Raw genomic sequence first — 15,662 nt, 5'->3', positions numbered from 1 at the left:
CTGCCAGCCATATTTCTGGGGAAGTCCCCAGGTCTGTGCTTGAAGCCAAGGGCTTCCATTAAGATGCCTAGGATAGATCATCTGAGTCCTCTACTGTATAGCTCTGAAGCTGATGGTAGTGCTTAGCCTTAGTTTAACCAGGAAATTATCATGACAAAGACTGATAATCATAATATCTCCACTTTTACATAGACTCATTTGTTCTAAAGCAAAAATGAGTTGTGCAATTTTACAATTGATTAGAGAGAGATATTAATCAGCTGGTATAGTAACGAAGGAAGCCTCCAAGTTCTATATTGCTTTTTATTGCTGATGTCATATTCCGTATTTAACATTTTGCCCTTCAAAAAAAAAATTGGTGGTGGGGTTGATCATATGCCACCCTTGCAATGTATCAAAGGGGAAGTCACATGGAGTCCAAGGTAGTTGGTGATACCAAGAACCAGTACCACGCATCCAACACCATTTGGCAAAAATCGGGATACCCAAAGTGTATTGCAAGCTACATGACAGTGTTACCTACTAGTAGCTATCATAGGGAAAACAAGCATTGCTTCAGTTTATTTTGGCTGGATTTATATTTAGTGAACCCTTTGGATTTCCCCCCCTAAATAAATACTGTATACATTATATTGCAAGTAAAATGTTTGGATATTTTAATCATCCATGCTGTTGCAGGGGCATCAGATTGGTTAGGTTATTCCTTGTAAAGGTAATCCCAAAAGTGCTTTTTCAAGAGGCAACTGGACTTTCTTTGTTTTTCCTTGAAGACATTTCGCTTCTCATCCAAGAAGCTTCTTCAGTTTCTTCATGACTTGGATGACTGAGAATCTCCATAGACACTTATAAGGGTAAAGTTTTAATATGGGGAGGATACAAAACTTAGTTCCTCATCCCACCTCCCCAGCAAGTGTTTGAATGGTTTGTTTCCACTGTTGGAGAAATCTGAGGATGAGAGAAGTTTAGAATAGAATAGAATAGAATAGAATAGAATAGAATAGAATAGAATAGAATAGAATAGAATAGAATAGAATAGAATAGAATAGAATAGAATAGAATAACAGAGTTGGAAGGGACCTTGGAGGTTTTCTAGTCCAACCCCCTGCCCAGGCAGGTAACCCTACACCACTTCAGACAAATGGTTATCCAACATCTTCTTAAAAATTTCCAGTGTTGGAGCATTCACAACTTCTGCAGGCAAGTTGTTCCACTTATTAATTGTTCTAACTGTCCTTAGTTCTAAATTGCTTCTCTCCTTGTTTAGTTTCCACCCATTGCTTCTTGTTCTACCCTCAGGTGCTTTGAAGAATAGTCCCTCTTCTTTGTGGCAACCCCTGAGATATTGAAACACTGCTATCATGTCTCCCCTAGTCCTTCTCTTCGTTAAACTAGACATATAGTTATGTCTAGTTTAAAGACCTTCATTATAAAGGCAGTCAGTGGGCAAAGGCTCCAAAGATCTGAACTGTGTTGCCAAATGTCAGCTATATTTAGGCCAGGAGTTCTAAAGACCTTTTGTTTTTATTTTTCTGCACAAAAATAAGTGTCCACTGGATGGCTTTCTTCTCTGCACATTTTCTTACAACCAGAAAATGCGGTCTGCAGAATTCTGGTTCACAACTAGATGACAGCAAAGAGTTATTGATTGTGTATATCTCTATTCCTCTCTGGTTGAGTCTTTGTAGCACATGTACAACATCTCTAATCAATTTGACTTTGAGGAGACTTTGATTTGTAATGTTGTGATAGACAGAAACTGTACTTTTGCTAACACCTACATAATGGACTTTTTGGCAACTTAGTAATAAGCATCATCCTATAAATGATTGATTTTCTATTTTTTTTTTTTTTTGTACTATAAATTTAACTGAAATCTCTGGGTTTGGGAATAAACTTAAAAAAAAAAAAAAGTCCAGAATTTGCCCAGACATAAGCCTGTACAAGGTACTAAATTAGTACCTAGAAGTTTCTTGTTTCTATTAACTGAATAGACTAGTATAAATATTCATTCACTATATTACCGAATTAAATTATATTCCCTTTTTCTACCGGCAATATCTCGCAATATGCGAAGAGTGCCATCTGCAGGCAATCTGGTATTCTCCCAAGAGCTAATTGATGAAACAGAGAAGAGAGAGAGAGAAGATATATTCAAACACGCATATCGATACATACATGTATATGCATATATATGTGTATGTGTATATCCACAGCATTTGTTTCTGAATGAAATTGTTCAGAATTGTTAAGTTCTAAAGATATTTACAAATTAATTACAGAGAGGAAAAGAAAAATTAAAGCGTTCCTAGTTCTGGAAGTAGAAACAAACAATTGTTTTATATTAATCTGAATTTTGCAATGTGGCATGAGTTACATTCCTGTTAAAACAAAGCAAAACATTACACAAAGAACAACATGTCAGGGGAAATGATGCTATATTTCTAGATGTAAAATATCTTCTTAACCTATATTATGATTAAAAGGTGTAGCTATTCTAACATGCACTCTCTCTCTCTCTGTCATTGTGAGAAAGGGAGAGGGAGGTATCAAATGGTTATCTTTGAAACATTAATTTAAAGAGGAATCAACCCTTCCTAGCACCATCTGGCTGATTTTGCTGCACATGGGACAAACTGTATTTTTGGCAGGGCTTCTCTGTTGGATAGCTATAGGCTGAAGAATTATTGATTTATTTGTGCTATCAATAAAATAAAATAAAAAAGGAGGAAAAATCTACTCAATGCTAGATAAGTTGCTGCTTTTCAGCAGCATCTCTTTTTTTATATGGATGGCAGTTGCATCCACACTTTTTAATTTTTCTTTGAACAGAGCTGGATCTCATGATTAAAGCATTCCATTAGGTGATTTAAAGGGCAATATTGGTAATACATGCACAGTCTGAAAATGCATAAAATTTCATTTCAGCTCCATCACGGTGAATGACTGCATTCCCACTCACCTCCAACTCAACTGCTTATTTGATCTGTATATTTATGTACAAAATTGACCTTCATTAGAAGTTCACTGTTGCCACTAACAAGACCTATGCCAAGTCTTTTAATTTCCACAATTAAATTATAAAAATGTAAAGTGTTTGCATAATTTGGATGCCCACTTTTCTCCAATATATACGACTTTATAACTTTTGCTAATATATTTCTATACATTTTTTTTCTTAAGTGCCATATCTTTGCATACAACCTTTTCTAATATGCCCATATTTGCATTCAGTTTTTAAATCATGACTGCTATGGGATTCAGAGTTTACGTACGTGCAATTCAAAATGACAACTGTGTTCCTGTTTGCGTAGTAGCTGTGCAAATGCCTGTTCAGTTGGGTCTCTTAAAATGTACAACAGTTGCCATCTTTCCCCATCTTCTTATTCCCAAATACACCTAAACCTGGCTCATTTGTATACAACTAATACAACTATTGTGACAAGGGGTAGCTCATAAACAGCTGCATGAGAGTCCCTTGAAGCTCTGTTTGCATTAACAATAATGATTAGTGGATAGTCTCACAGTTAAAAATCTTTCTTTTTAAGAGACACAAAATATCCCTTCAAGCTGCAAAGCCCTCGATCTCCAAACGGGTTGCATGGATTGAGTAGAGTAGGTTTTTTCAAATGGTTCCTGAGAATGTACAGTCTTCTATACTGTAATATTTTAGTGGCACACAACTGAAGAATATGCATTGCTCAAAGGAATAAATATCAAAACAAATGAAAAGTAAAATCTAAATATTTGACTGTTCATGTTTGTCCTTCCCGAAGCATGCCACTGCCATTTAGTCACAAAGAATGAATACAATCTCAGCGCTAATATGATGAGCAGACTGTGATGATTGGTAATTTTTTTCTTCTTCTCTCCCTGCGTGTTGTATTTGTGTAATAATTTTAAACACCAAAGCGGAATGCTGTGGATAAAGGGAAAAAAATGTACAGTGTTTGCACGGATTATTCCTAACAAGCCAGCATTTTATATAGTTGCAAGAGATTTTTTTTTCTCCTGTCTGTTCAGGCTTGGTGATGAAGAGTGATATTTTAATAGGCAGATGGTAAAGACAATTACAGTTTGGGGCTCAGCTGGGAGTTACATCAGTTTATTGCAAATTATTAGTTGATAAATGCTTCTGTTTACAAGCAAAGTCTTAAGCAGCTTTATAATCAGTTTATCAGCTGTAGCCTGATTTTTGACAGCTTGCCTGAAGGGCTACGCAAACATACCTTCCTTGGCTGTTTAGAAATTATAGTGACCATGCAGGGATGCTGATAGGCAGCCTCTGTGCACCTGTAGATTGATTCAAGTGTGCTGTTAGTTGTAATAAAGGTTAACGGAGGAAAATCCTCAAGGTGCCACACACAAAGCAGCTTTTCTGATTCTGCTAAAGAGGAAGTGCCTGACTGAAACCAATGCATTTTTGCACCAATCAAATGTATCCTTACCAGAAAGGGCTAGTAGGATTGTGCATATCCCAAAATGCTTTTTTTCCCCATTAATATGCCTATGTAGATCCACATTTGCTGTGGATTTGCTGCCTTCATTGAAATACACAGGAGAGTCCGACACATTAAAAGCACACACCAGCTTCTTTTCGCAGCATTTTCCTGCAGTAATTTATTTTTTAAAAAAATAGTTTTTTCATTACTAAAGTGGATGAGGATGGAGGGGAAAAAAAGGCTAAAAGCCCTCAAATGCCCTGCTGCACCTATATTAAAATAATCATGTGTTAAAATAAATGGTATATTGCTGCAATAATTTCTTCTCTTAAATTCTGCATCATTCAACATTTGAATTTCACCCTTAATTGCAGGGTGAAATTAAAACAGATTAAAAACAAAGCATTGTTGCAAACATTGCTCCAGACTTAGATAAATAAAGAAGCTATCTCATCTGTCTTTGTTTGCAGAAATATCTGACTTTCACTATGCCCATGACACCTAAATTTGGAAATTGTGAGAGTGTATATTCCTTTATAGTCAGTTATCTAAAAGCATTGTTTGCTGTTTGTGTCAATATTCAATATTTTGCAACTGGACATCAGTCATATGAATTAAAAACAAAAACCTCTTAACCAAAATAAACTTCTTAAAAAGCACAGAACTTCTAAGAATATCCATTTGTTTATCCCCAGTGTTAAATAAATAGAGACAACTGCATCAGGGGTGGGTTCTAATTTTTTTTACTACTGGTTCTGTGGGCGTGGCTTATTTGTGGGCGTGGCTTGATGGTCATGTGACAATTCTTTAGGATTTAGCAGAGGTACTGGTCTACCAAGCTTTTAACTGGTAGACCAGTAGCCCCAGACCCCCTTGGGATCCACCTGCAGCCCTCCCCTTCCTCCTAAGGTGGTGGAGCGTGTGGGGGGGGGATGCTTTTCAAGAAGTCACAAGGAGGGCTGAGAGCTGGTTTCTGTCCCACAAGTAAGTAAGAAAATATAAAATTGAAAAGGAATACAGCAATAGAGAGGGATGAAGGAAGGAGAAGAGAGATGGAAGAAGGAAGGAGAGAGAGGGAAGGAAGAGAAGGGAGGAAGGAAGGGAAGGGAAATTAGAGTAGGAGTGAGGGTAAGAGAGGGAGGAAGAGAGGAGGAGAAGGAAAAAGGAAGAGGAAGTAGGGAGGCGAAGAAGGGGGGAAGAGAAAGAAGGAAAGAAAAGAGAGAGGTGGTAGGACTACATTATGGGGAACAAGAAAATGAAACAGATCACAATATTTTCCATATGCATCCCCCCCCCTAGACCGCTGATCTATTTTTTGCTCTCCTCCTAGTGGATGTTTTACACAAATTAGTGGATTTCAGTGCTCATTTGGAAGACACACACTCAAATCCCTATAATTATTACTCCCCCCCCCCAAAAAAAAATCCTGTCAGTCAGATAAAAGAAGGTTCTCTAGCAACAGGCAGTCCCTGTTTTCATTCGCTTCTTCAAACAAACTTGAACAAAAAAGAAGTGAGCCTCCTTTCAGCACATACCCAGTTGCCTGCAAATGAAGAATTTATACAATGGTAAAGGTGTGACTTTGTTTCTTTAGTTCTGTGTGCCAAAAGTGTTGACCGAGACAGGGTTGGTCAACACATAAAAAACAGGCAGATTTCTCATCCCACCATCACTAGACAATTATTAAAATTCTACTTAAAAAAGAAGGCCACGATCCAAGCTGTAAGTGGGAAGTTGCCATATCTAAGTATCTTATGTTCATTCTATGTATCCTTGCACAATATATCCCACTGCAAGCTGCTTTTAAAAATTTGTACCGGCTTTGGAGGAAAGGCATTTGAGATGCAGAGGAGTTTCTATCCAGGAAAAGTAAGAAAATCCTTGCCAAATAACTAAGTTGCTTTTACAAATCTAAAACTGGTCTGGAATCTGAAGCACGTCTTTTTCTCCTTTGCAAGCCACTTACACCCTTGATCCTATTAGCATACAAGAGCCCATATTTACAATGAAACTGAGAAAAAAGAGAACTTGTTTATTCTATGTAGCAGCGCAAGAAGCAGCGTAAGGAATGGTCTGAATTGGACAGATCTATTTTGCAATCACACAGCTTGCTTTTTGTGGTCCGTTCCTTGGCTACAAATTATGGGTTGAGTGAAATCATAAAAAATCTTCTGCCCGTTAACATTGCAGTGCTAACTATTATAGATTATTCCTCAGAGACATAAGAGACAAATGATGCCATTTGGGACAGATTATGACTGTAGGAATTCTGCATTGCCCGCGCTTAAAAGTCTGCAAAGTTTATACAAGTGGGAGCTCAAATTAAGATTAGAGGCTAGGTATCAAATGGCAATATCCTTTGATCTGTAAACATGGAAAAATTGCAAAATTTCCCAGTACATCATGCCATTAATCCTAATATAAAGCTGCCAGCACTTTCCATTAGTTTTGCATGAGGGTGAATATACATGAGCTGTGGCTAAAATCCATCGTGCAAATGGCTCATTCAGTACATGGCCTGAAAAAGAAATAAATGTTGTACCAAATATTTTGGGAAAAGTTCTGTAAGTAAAAATATTGAGCTTTGACATGGGGGTAGGAAATAAACCCTACTCGTAAAATGCTTCTGATTTATGGCTGTGCATGGCTCAGATGCCTATCAGATATTCCTACACTATTTTATTCAAAAACTTGTATAAACCATGAGTTGGCATGTTGGAGAATACTGAAGAGGCATTAATCAACCCAAATAAACAAGTGCACAGATCTATCTAACCACTGTGAAGTAGTTAATAAATTTTTAAACAATTTTTTTATAGAAAGAAGGTCTAAAAGAGTAGTGCTTAATTATCTGGACTCCTCCTGTTCTGGGCTTTCTTTTGATTGTATTAATGAAGCAGCTGGCCCATTGTTTCTCTTTAATTCCTCTATTGTTTTAAGAATATGTCAAAGCTCTTTATTCTTTTATCAGGTACTCTGCAGAAGGAACCACACAATACCTCATATTCCTACTGTATTTGCCTATGCACAAAGAAGTCTCCGACACATTTTTCAGAAAAGGGGCACACATAATTTATAAGTTCTATTCCTTGCGCTACTCTACTGTCAAGAATTTTCAACAATATTGGATGTGGATTTATTCACATGTTTTCCCTCCCTCCCCCATTAAGCAGTGCGGTTACCTTATAGATATGTGCCCTCTGTTCGCCTGAAAATCCAGGCCTGTGCTAAGAAGCATTCTTAAGGAGAGGGTACAAGGATGCTATTTCATATAATCAAACGAATGCCCAGCCTTTCCCATAGGAAAGATCTGATGGCAGCTTTCTGAATTCCCTTTAAATGCTTAAAATAAAAGGCCAGTGCAAACAAACATCTTCCCAGGGCTATTTTTAAATTTTCTTTTTATGAAATAGAAACGATTAATTCAAATACCAGCAAGGCCGTCTGTTGCCGAGCGTCGTTTTAAGCCTGCAGACTGGCACACGTTGTCATTGCAACGAGCTCCTCAGATACTCTCTGACCCTCCTTCAAAAAAACATATGTACCCTGGAAATGGACACTCTGCTGCTCCTGCCGTGACAGTCCAAGGCAGCACACACAAATGAGAAGCAAGGGGAGAAGGAAATCTGCATTCTTTGGTGGCATGATAGGGCTGGAAAGGTATCCAGACAAAAATGGAAGAACAGAGGTTTCATGAAAGCATCTAGAAGTTCAATGAAGCTTGAATTACTGTGCAAAACCAGGTGAAACATTCTTTGGTTAGAACCATTAAATGTTGCTGCCTTCCTGAATGTACCTGAAATCTGAGGAAAATGCAGCTGCCTTGCATTTCTTCATCCTCTTTGTCTTAGGAGGAAAATTAAACTATTTTTAGCATTTTCTCCCTGCTGAGGCAGTGCAGTTAAATGTGATAGAGAGGCACTAATCGGAAAACCATATGGCACCCCTGATTTTGAAGCACGGTTCTCCAACGCAAATCGGCAGGGACTCGTCTTTTAAAACCAGGAGGAGCATCTTGTCCTTCCATTTTATATTGCTCTTAAAGCAAATCAGTCATCCCAGAACTACAAAGGACACTGAATGATTCCCTCAGTTGTCTGAAGCTCTTCATTTTGATAGAACAAAGGGGATCATGTAAACACAACGATCTCCTGGTATTTTCCATCCAGAACATCTGCCACTTGCATTGGGACCAGAATTTTTTTTCCTGCTCCATCTTCAATATCCATTTTTGGAGTGGGAACTGCACACTTTCCAGAATCCAGTCCCTTGAATTTCAGCTTCCTTGAAAACAAGTATGGGGGGGACGTTACTCTGCCTGCATAATTATACTCCATCCAGCATACAGCTTCTGAGTTGGACAGCTTATATGGAATTGATCCAGTTACAGCATCTGAAATGCTATGTGGTCACCACATCGAGAACACCATGCCAACTGAGCACCAGCATGGCCAGCTGTTTGCATGTCATAGTTGGTCACACAGTTGTATCATTTTCAAGTATGCCTCATCACAAAGACTGGAAGTGCTACGGCTTTGTGTAGAGCCGCCTCACCTCATGTACTTGCCATCTGGCGTTATGCCCACCGTTGCCGTTCAAACAGCAGCCATGCCACGGTACGAATTAGACTGTCATTTTGTAATGTGGTGTGGATCAGGCATGCTTATAATCTCTGAGTAAGCATTGTTGTTTACTGTGTGTCTGTTTACACACATGCAAAGGCACACATAAATATGCTGAGCTAGGTTCTCTACTAGAAATGCTGTTCCTTACTTTAGAGCTCTCTTTAGCTTGCATTTTGTTGTGTTATATTTATCACTCATAGAGATAAATTAGAAATCATTATGCAAACAGAAGGCATCTTTCAAGGTTTTTTTTTTTTTTTTGGAGTGGGGGTAGGGATGGAGAGCAATTGTGATGTGTTGTGTTTTTATTAGCACGAATTTTGCCATTGTAAGGAGCCATGAATGTTCGAATAGCCTGCCTAAAGTTCTGTGTCTTTATAGCAGATACAATTTCTTACTCTATAGGTATGGTCATACAAAATAATTGAGACTTTGTCAGTGCTGTAGCCTAGCAACAGATAATACTGTTAGGCTACTGAATAGTTCCGGTTTGACAAGTAGGGAGTGTTTTTTTGTGTTTATCATGTTTGCTAATGATGGGATCCTTTCCAAAGGACTTGTCTTAATCTTAATTAGAGTTTATCGGCAGAGGCCCGTATGACAGTCTGCAGGCACTGATTTCATAAATAATAAAAAGAGCAGATGAAAAAATTTTTTGGCAGGACTGGGATATTTGAGGCAACTGATTATTGTAATAGAAGCATAGATTTTCCAAAATGTGATCAACTCTGAACTATGACTTTGCTCTCAAAAATGTGTTGACAAAATTCACAACGGTTTTGACCGCAATTATGAGGGTCAGTTGTAGACTTCCTGTTAGGAAACAGAGCTGTTTCCACAGCCCAGGATGATAAAGGTTACAAAGAACAGAGATCGGAGCATATTTTTGTACAGAAATGATATTTGAATGACCTAAAAAAATGCAAAGATGGAGCATCAGTGAAACAAAAAAGAGGAAAGAATACCTCAAAATAGCTTTTTCTTTTCGTAAAAACTGAAGGTATCTATTATTGTTCAAATGAGGAAAGCTAAGTATCTTTTCTAAAGAAAAAAGAAGAAACAGTTCTGTCTTTCCACTTCATTTAGCTGTTCCTTTCTCACTCCTGCTTGCTATAGAAAACAAGAATTTATTTTTCCCTCAGGAGAAACAGATACCTGAATAATGGCACCATTAAGATGTGGGTCAAAGTGAGTGTTTTCTCCTTCATGGCTTTAGACCAGCACTGCACAGGGTTGTTGTTTTTTTCCAGGCTGAGGGTCCCTCGTGATGGTTGAATGGGATGTAGGAAGAACAGGCTGTACTTGAATAAACTCAATATAGTTACATCTATTTTATCTTTTTTTCCTCCTTCCTATTTCACACAATATTAGAAGTTGGAGTATGCAGGGCTCAGTGGCATATGCAATGCCAAAGTCTACAATTGTGTACCCATGCTTGCGTCAGTTTAAAAGCACTGCTGATGTGGTCTCTTCATTGGCCACACTAGTCAATGTTTTCTTTCACAAATAGTAGTTTGGCTCAAAAACAATCAGGGAGGTGTAGAATCATTGGACTGGAAGAGACCTTGGAGGTCTTCTAGTCCAACCCTCTGCCCAAGGCAGGAGTCCTTATGCCATCCCAGACAAACAGTTGTCCAATCTTTTCTTGAAAATCTCCATCAATTGGAGCACCCACAACTCCAAGAGGCAAGCTGTTCCACTGATTAATTGTTCTTACAATCAGGAAATTCTTCCTTAATTCCAGGTTGGATATCCCTCTGATAAACTTCCACCCATTGCTTCTTGTCCTGCTGCCAGGTACTATGGAGAATAAATCAACCTCGTCTTCCTACTGACAACCCTTCAAGTATTGGAAGATTGTTATTATGCATCCCCTAAGCCTTCTCTTAATTTGGCTAAACATATCTAGTTGCCTTAACCATTCATCGTAAGGTTTAGCCTCCAAACCTCTTATCATCCTTGTTGCTCTTCTCTACACTCTTTCCAGGGCTTCAGCATCTTTTTGGCATCATAGCTCACAAGTTGGGTCAACCATGAGTTTTAAAAAATGGGCTTCGAAATTTAGGTGGAAGAGAAGCATTCACCAGGGAAAATCCCTGTCCATAATGTACAAAATGTCAGCTTGGTAGAAAGTTGACTTGATAGAAGTTTGTATTTCTTATAGGTCTGGAAATGATAAGGAGGAAAATATAAGAACAGGAAAGAAGAAAAGTCAGATGTACTGGTTGTTGTTAGTTGCAAAGTCGTGTCCGACCCATCGCGACCCCGTGGACAACATTCATCCAGGCCTTCCTGTCCTCTACCATCCTCTGGAGTCCATATAAACTCACGCCTACAGCTTCAGTGACTCCATCCAACCACCTCATTCTCTGTTTTCCCCTTCTTCTTTTGCTCTCAATCTTTCCCAGCATTAGGCTCTTTTCCAGTGAGTCCTTCCTTCTCATTAGGTGGCCAAAGTATTTGAGTTTCATCTTCAGGAACTGGCCTTCTAAAGAGCAGTCAGGGTTGATCTCCTCTAGGACTGACTGGTTTGATTGCCTTACAGTCCAAGGGACTCGCAGGAGTCTTTTCCAGCACCATAGTTCAAAAGCCTCAATTCTTTGGTGCTCAGCCTTTTTTATGGTCCAACTTTCACAGTTGGACTGGTAGTTGTGGTATTTGTGGGCTGAAGATGCTCATTTCTTGCTAAGGTCAAGGATATTTTGTTAAATAACTGCTCACCTACCATTTATCACTGAACTGCACAGGGGGGCAGAGATCTGCAGTCTTGTAATAATTACTGTACATTTGATTTACTTGCATATGAAGTAAAAATGGCAAAACCAAATGCATTATCTAGTAAAAAAAAAGTGAACGCAAAGAAACTTTTCTTCCTTGAAAGATTGGATTATTCCCTCCTTTTCTTGGAACTGAGCCCCAAGTTTTCCTTCTCAAACACATTGAAAGTAATATTGCTTTGTTTGCTCATCTTTGAAAGCTAATAGGACTGGATTAATTAATTGTGCAGGATTCCACTAAAACAATATCCTAATTCTTCTATTTTGCTGTTGTATATCACATACCCTCTTCTTATCTCCTCCACCAGATTTTTGCAACAAGTTGTTTTAAAACTGTAATCTCTTTGAGGGAAGGAAGGGGGGAAAAATGAAGTGCAGTTGAAAAGACAGTTATGCTGAAAGATAAACAGAGCAATATTACTTATCAAATTTGTTATTCACTAGTGTGGATTTTATTTTATTTTCCCAATTAATACACATGCTTGTACACAGAACACACACACACACACACACACACACACACACACACACACCCCTGAAAAGGGGTCAGGGAAAACCTTTTAAAGCATAAACTATGCAACATTATTGCAGCCTTAACTGTTCTGGATAAATATCTAGGCCTGAGACTAAAGATAACGCCGTATAAGTGCCTAACCTGTCTAAACATATTCAATAAATGAGCATTCATTATCATGTTCAAATACATTAGTTCATTACTTCTTACATAGTTAATTTTCTTTTCAATGCCTAACATGTGACATTTACAACCCACGCTTTGGTATAGTTCACTGTTGGAAGAAAATACGTCTTTTTAATTTGAATAACTCTTTATGAAACAAATCTCAGCATATCCCTAAAGGATGTTGGATTGGCATAACTCTGGATATGAGGTTGTATTTCATCATGTGAAAAGGTTCTTTTTTTCCCTCCGGGAGGAAAATAGCCCACGTACCAGAAAAGTGTAAAAAGATTGTATGAAGGAATAAGAACTACATTTTGTGCATTATTATTTCCTTCCTCATTAATACCCCATTGGAATGAATATACACATATTCAATTCTTTCCTTATTTTCAGTGCTTTTTATAACCTTTTCTTATTTTGCCTCTAATTGATATCTTTTCCTGTTATCCTCCTAAACCCTCTCATTGCAACTCATGTCTTTTAATATTTAAACTTAACAGATAGGTGAGGAAATATTTTAATTATTTTTTAATTGTTTTTTGTGCTGTTTTGTCTTCAAATGTTATATAAATATTAAATACACTTTAAATGAATATATTTAGGAAGCTCATTTGAAAAAACGGAAAGTGTGCAGCAACAAACAACAAAACTATTACCGTGTTTCCCCGAAAATAAGACCCTGTCTTATATTTTTCTGAACCCTGAAATAAGCGCTTGGCCTTATTGCCATGAGCTCAAAAGCCCGATTGGACTTATTATCAGGGGATGTCTTATTTTAGGGAAAACAGGGTAGCTAAATATACATAAGAAAACGACACCAATCTGCATCCAACCAATGTCCATTTTTCATAAGGAAAAAAAAGGTACATTTGAGGAATATATGGATAATACAGAATTTTTTTTAAAAAAATTATAAGTAATGTAAAGTTTTGCTTTTGAAGCTTCCATCTATATTTTCATCAAAGCATAACTCAGCTCTTCCATAAAGACAGAAGGAATATTATAGGCCATTTCCCTACTGGTGATTTACAGCATAGCATTATCAGCTCACCGCTGAAGTGCAATAAAGTCTATCACATTATTATCATTATTTTGGTACAATGATATCTGGGTGATTCTAGAAGTTGCTGTTAGTTGCTTATGGGGGAAAAATAACCATAAAGACAGAGGATTTGCCGTGTAAATGGTCCAGCATTGTTTCTGGCAGTTTGTACAAAATATGAAACGTACAAAATATGTTTCTGTTTTTGTGTGCTTGTATGCAGGAGGCCAGCTGTGGTGCACAACAACAAAAGTTATTGCGGAGGGAGAAGAGCTAATTGCCTTTGTTGTGGATTTTGACTCAAGGCTGCAAGCTGCCAGTCAGATGACCCTGACTGATGGGATGTATCCTGCTCGACTGTTGGATTCAATACAACTGCTCCCTCAACAAGCTGCGATGGCATCCATTTTGCCAACGGCTATTGTGAACAGTGAGTGCTGTACTACAGTTCATTTTAGAAAATAATGTTAATAAAATTAATGCTGGTGTACTCATGATCCCTAACACTTGTCAGCATTATTTTCAAGTCAGTGGGGTTGGGGGGGAGGGGAGGAGGGAGATCACAGACTAGTCTCTGAACTGCTGGTGAGAGTTTATTTGGAAATAAACCACAGTGTGATTATAGAAATCTAGATGATTTTTTCCTGTGATTTTGTTCAATTCAGTGCAGAACGACTGTTCAGGAGTATTTTAGCCTCTCACAGCTGAAAGAAAATGACCCAAGAACTCTGGGATAGGTGTGAATGCTGGTTCATGCATTTTCTGAGCAGTACCTGAGAATGAATATGGCATGATTATAATAATAATAGTAATAGTAATAATAATAATAATAATAATAATAATAATAATAATAATAATAATAATAATAATATATAATATATAATATAATATAATATAATAATATAATATAATATAATAATATAATATAATATAATATAATATAATATAATATAATATAATATAATATAATATAATATAATAATATAATATAATATAATATAATATAATATAATATAATATAATATAATATAATATAATATAATATAATATAATATAATATAATATAATATAATATAATACAATACATAATAATATTATTAGTAAAGAATAATAATAAAGTACAATTTAGCATTCACACAAAATCCTATGTAGGTGTCTATAAAAGTCAAAAGCAAATGGAATTGGCTATAAAATTCTTCCTAGACTATTCATGGCCAAGACCTCTTCTCTTCTCTTCTCTTCTCTTCTCTTCTCTTCTCTTCTCTTCTCTTCTCTTCTCTTCTCTTCTCTTCTCTTCTCTTCCCTCCTCTCCCCTCTCCTCTCCTGGGATTTTTTTTAATCCATGTTGCTGGTGCTGCCTTCTTGGGTGTGAAGCTTCACATCCATTTGAAAGACATGAGTTTGCTTTTATTCTGTGTAAAAAAGCCACTTCTTCAATTTAATTGGACTCATTGCAGCAGTTGTGCAAACATTTTAGTTGCATAGGGACCATTCCTACCCTAGTTCATAGCAGGATATAATTCAGTTGAAAGAGTAAACCAAGAATGCACCTTTCAACTCTGTTTCTTTCATTTCCAGTCTTTTTACATTGATGGAAGGTTTCAAGCAAAATGCAACTCTATTCACCTGAAATGACTATAGTAATTTGTACGATCTATTACCTGTATTTTTACTTTTATTTTCTTGCACTGTGTAGGGCTTAATCCCTAAATTTAACCACTGGAGAAAGTATGCAGATTTTAAGACTCTGAACTTGTACAGTAGACACTAGATCAGTGGTGAAATGTAAAATTTGCTACTACTGGTTCTGTGGGCATGACTTAGTGGGGGGGGGTAATGTGACTGGGTGGGCGTGGCCAACTTTTTTTTTTTTAACTTTTAAAACAATTTTTTCTACAACCTTTTCAGCTGAAGAAGTTGTAAAAAAAATGCTTTTAAAAGCTTCTGACGATCCCAGCTGAATTGCCTGATCGTCAGAGGCTTTTTTTTTTTTTTTTTTTACTTTTAAAAGCATTTTTTCGGCTGAAGAGGTTGTAGAAAAAATGCTTTTAAAAATTAAAAAAAAAAAGGTTCTGATGATTGCGCGGCTCAGCTGGG

General features: G+C 37.2%; 1 protein-coding gene across 1 annotated transcript in view; it reads left to right on the top strand.

Moving 5' to 3' along the window:
- The window catches only part of ZFPM2 (zinc finger protein, FOG family member 2), a 344,536-nt gene that overhangs the window by 323,362 nt on the left and 5,512 nt on the right, over positions 1–15,662 (top strand). The window contains exon 6 of the mRNA XM_070940379.1: positions 13,789–13,995. Within this exon, the coding sequence (XP_070796480.1) occupies positions 13,789–13,995 (207 nt within the window). The remainder of the gene's footprint in view (positions 1–13,788; positions 13,996–15,662) is intronic.

This window comes from Pituophis catenifer, unplaced genomic scaffold, assembly GCF_029215685.1.
Source record: "Pituophis catenifer annectens isolate HBS135680 unplaced genomic scaffold, rPitCat1.0.hap2 SCAF_3, whole genome shotgun sequence".
Classification (NCBI taxonomy): Eukaryota; Metazoa; Chordata; class Lepidosauria; order Squamata; family Colubridae; genus Pituophis; species Pituophis catenifer.
The sequence above is the reverse complement of the archived record's forward strand: the minus strand, read 5'-3'. Positions and strand labels throughout refer to the sequence as shown.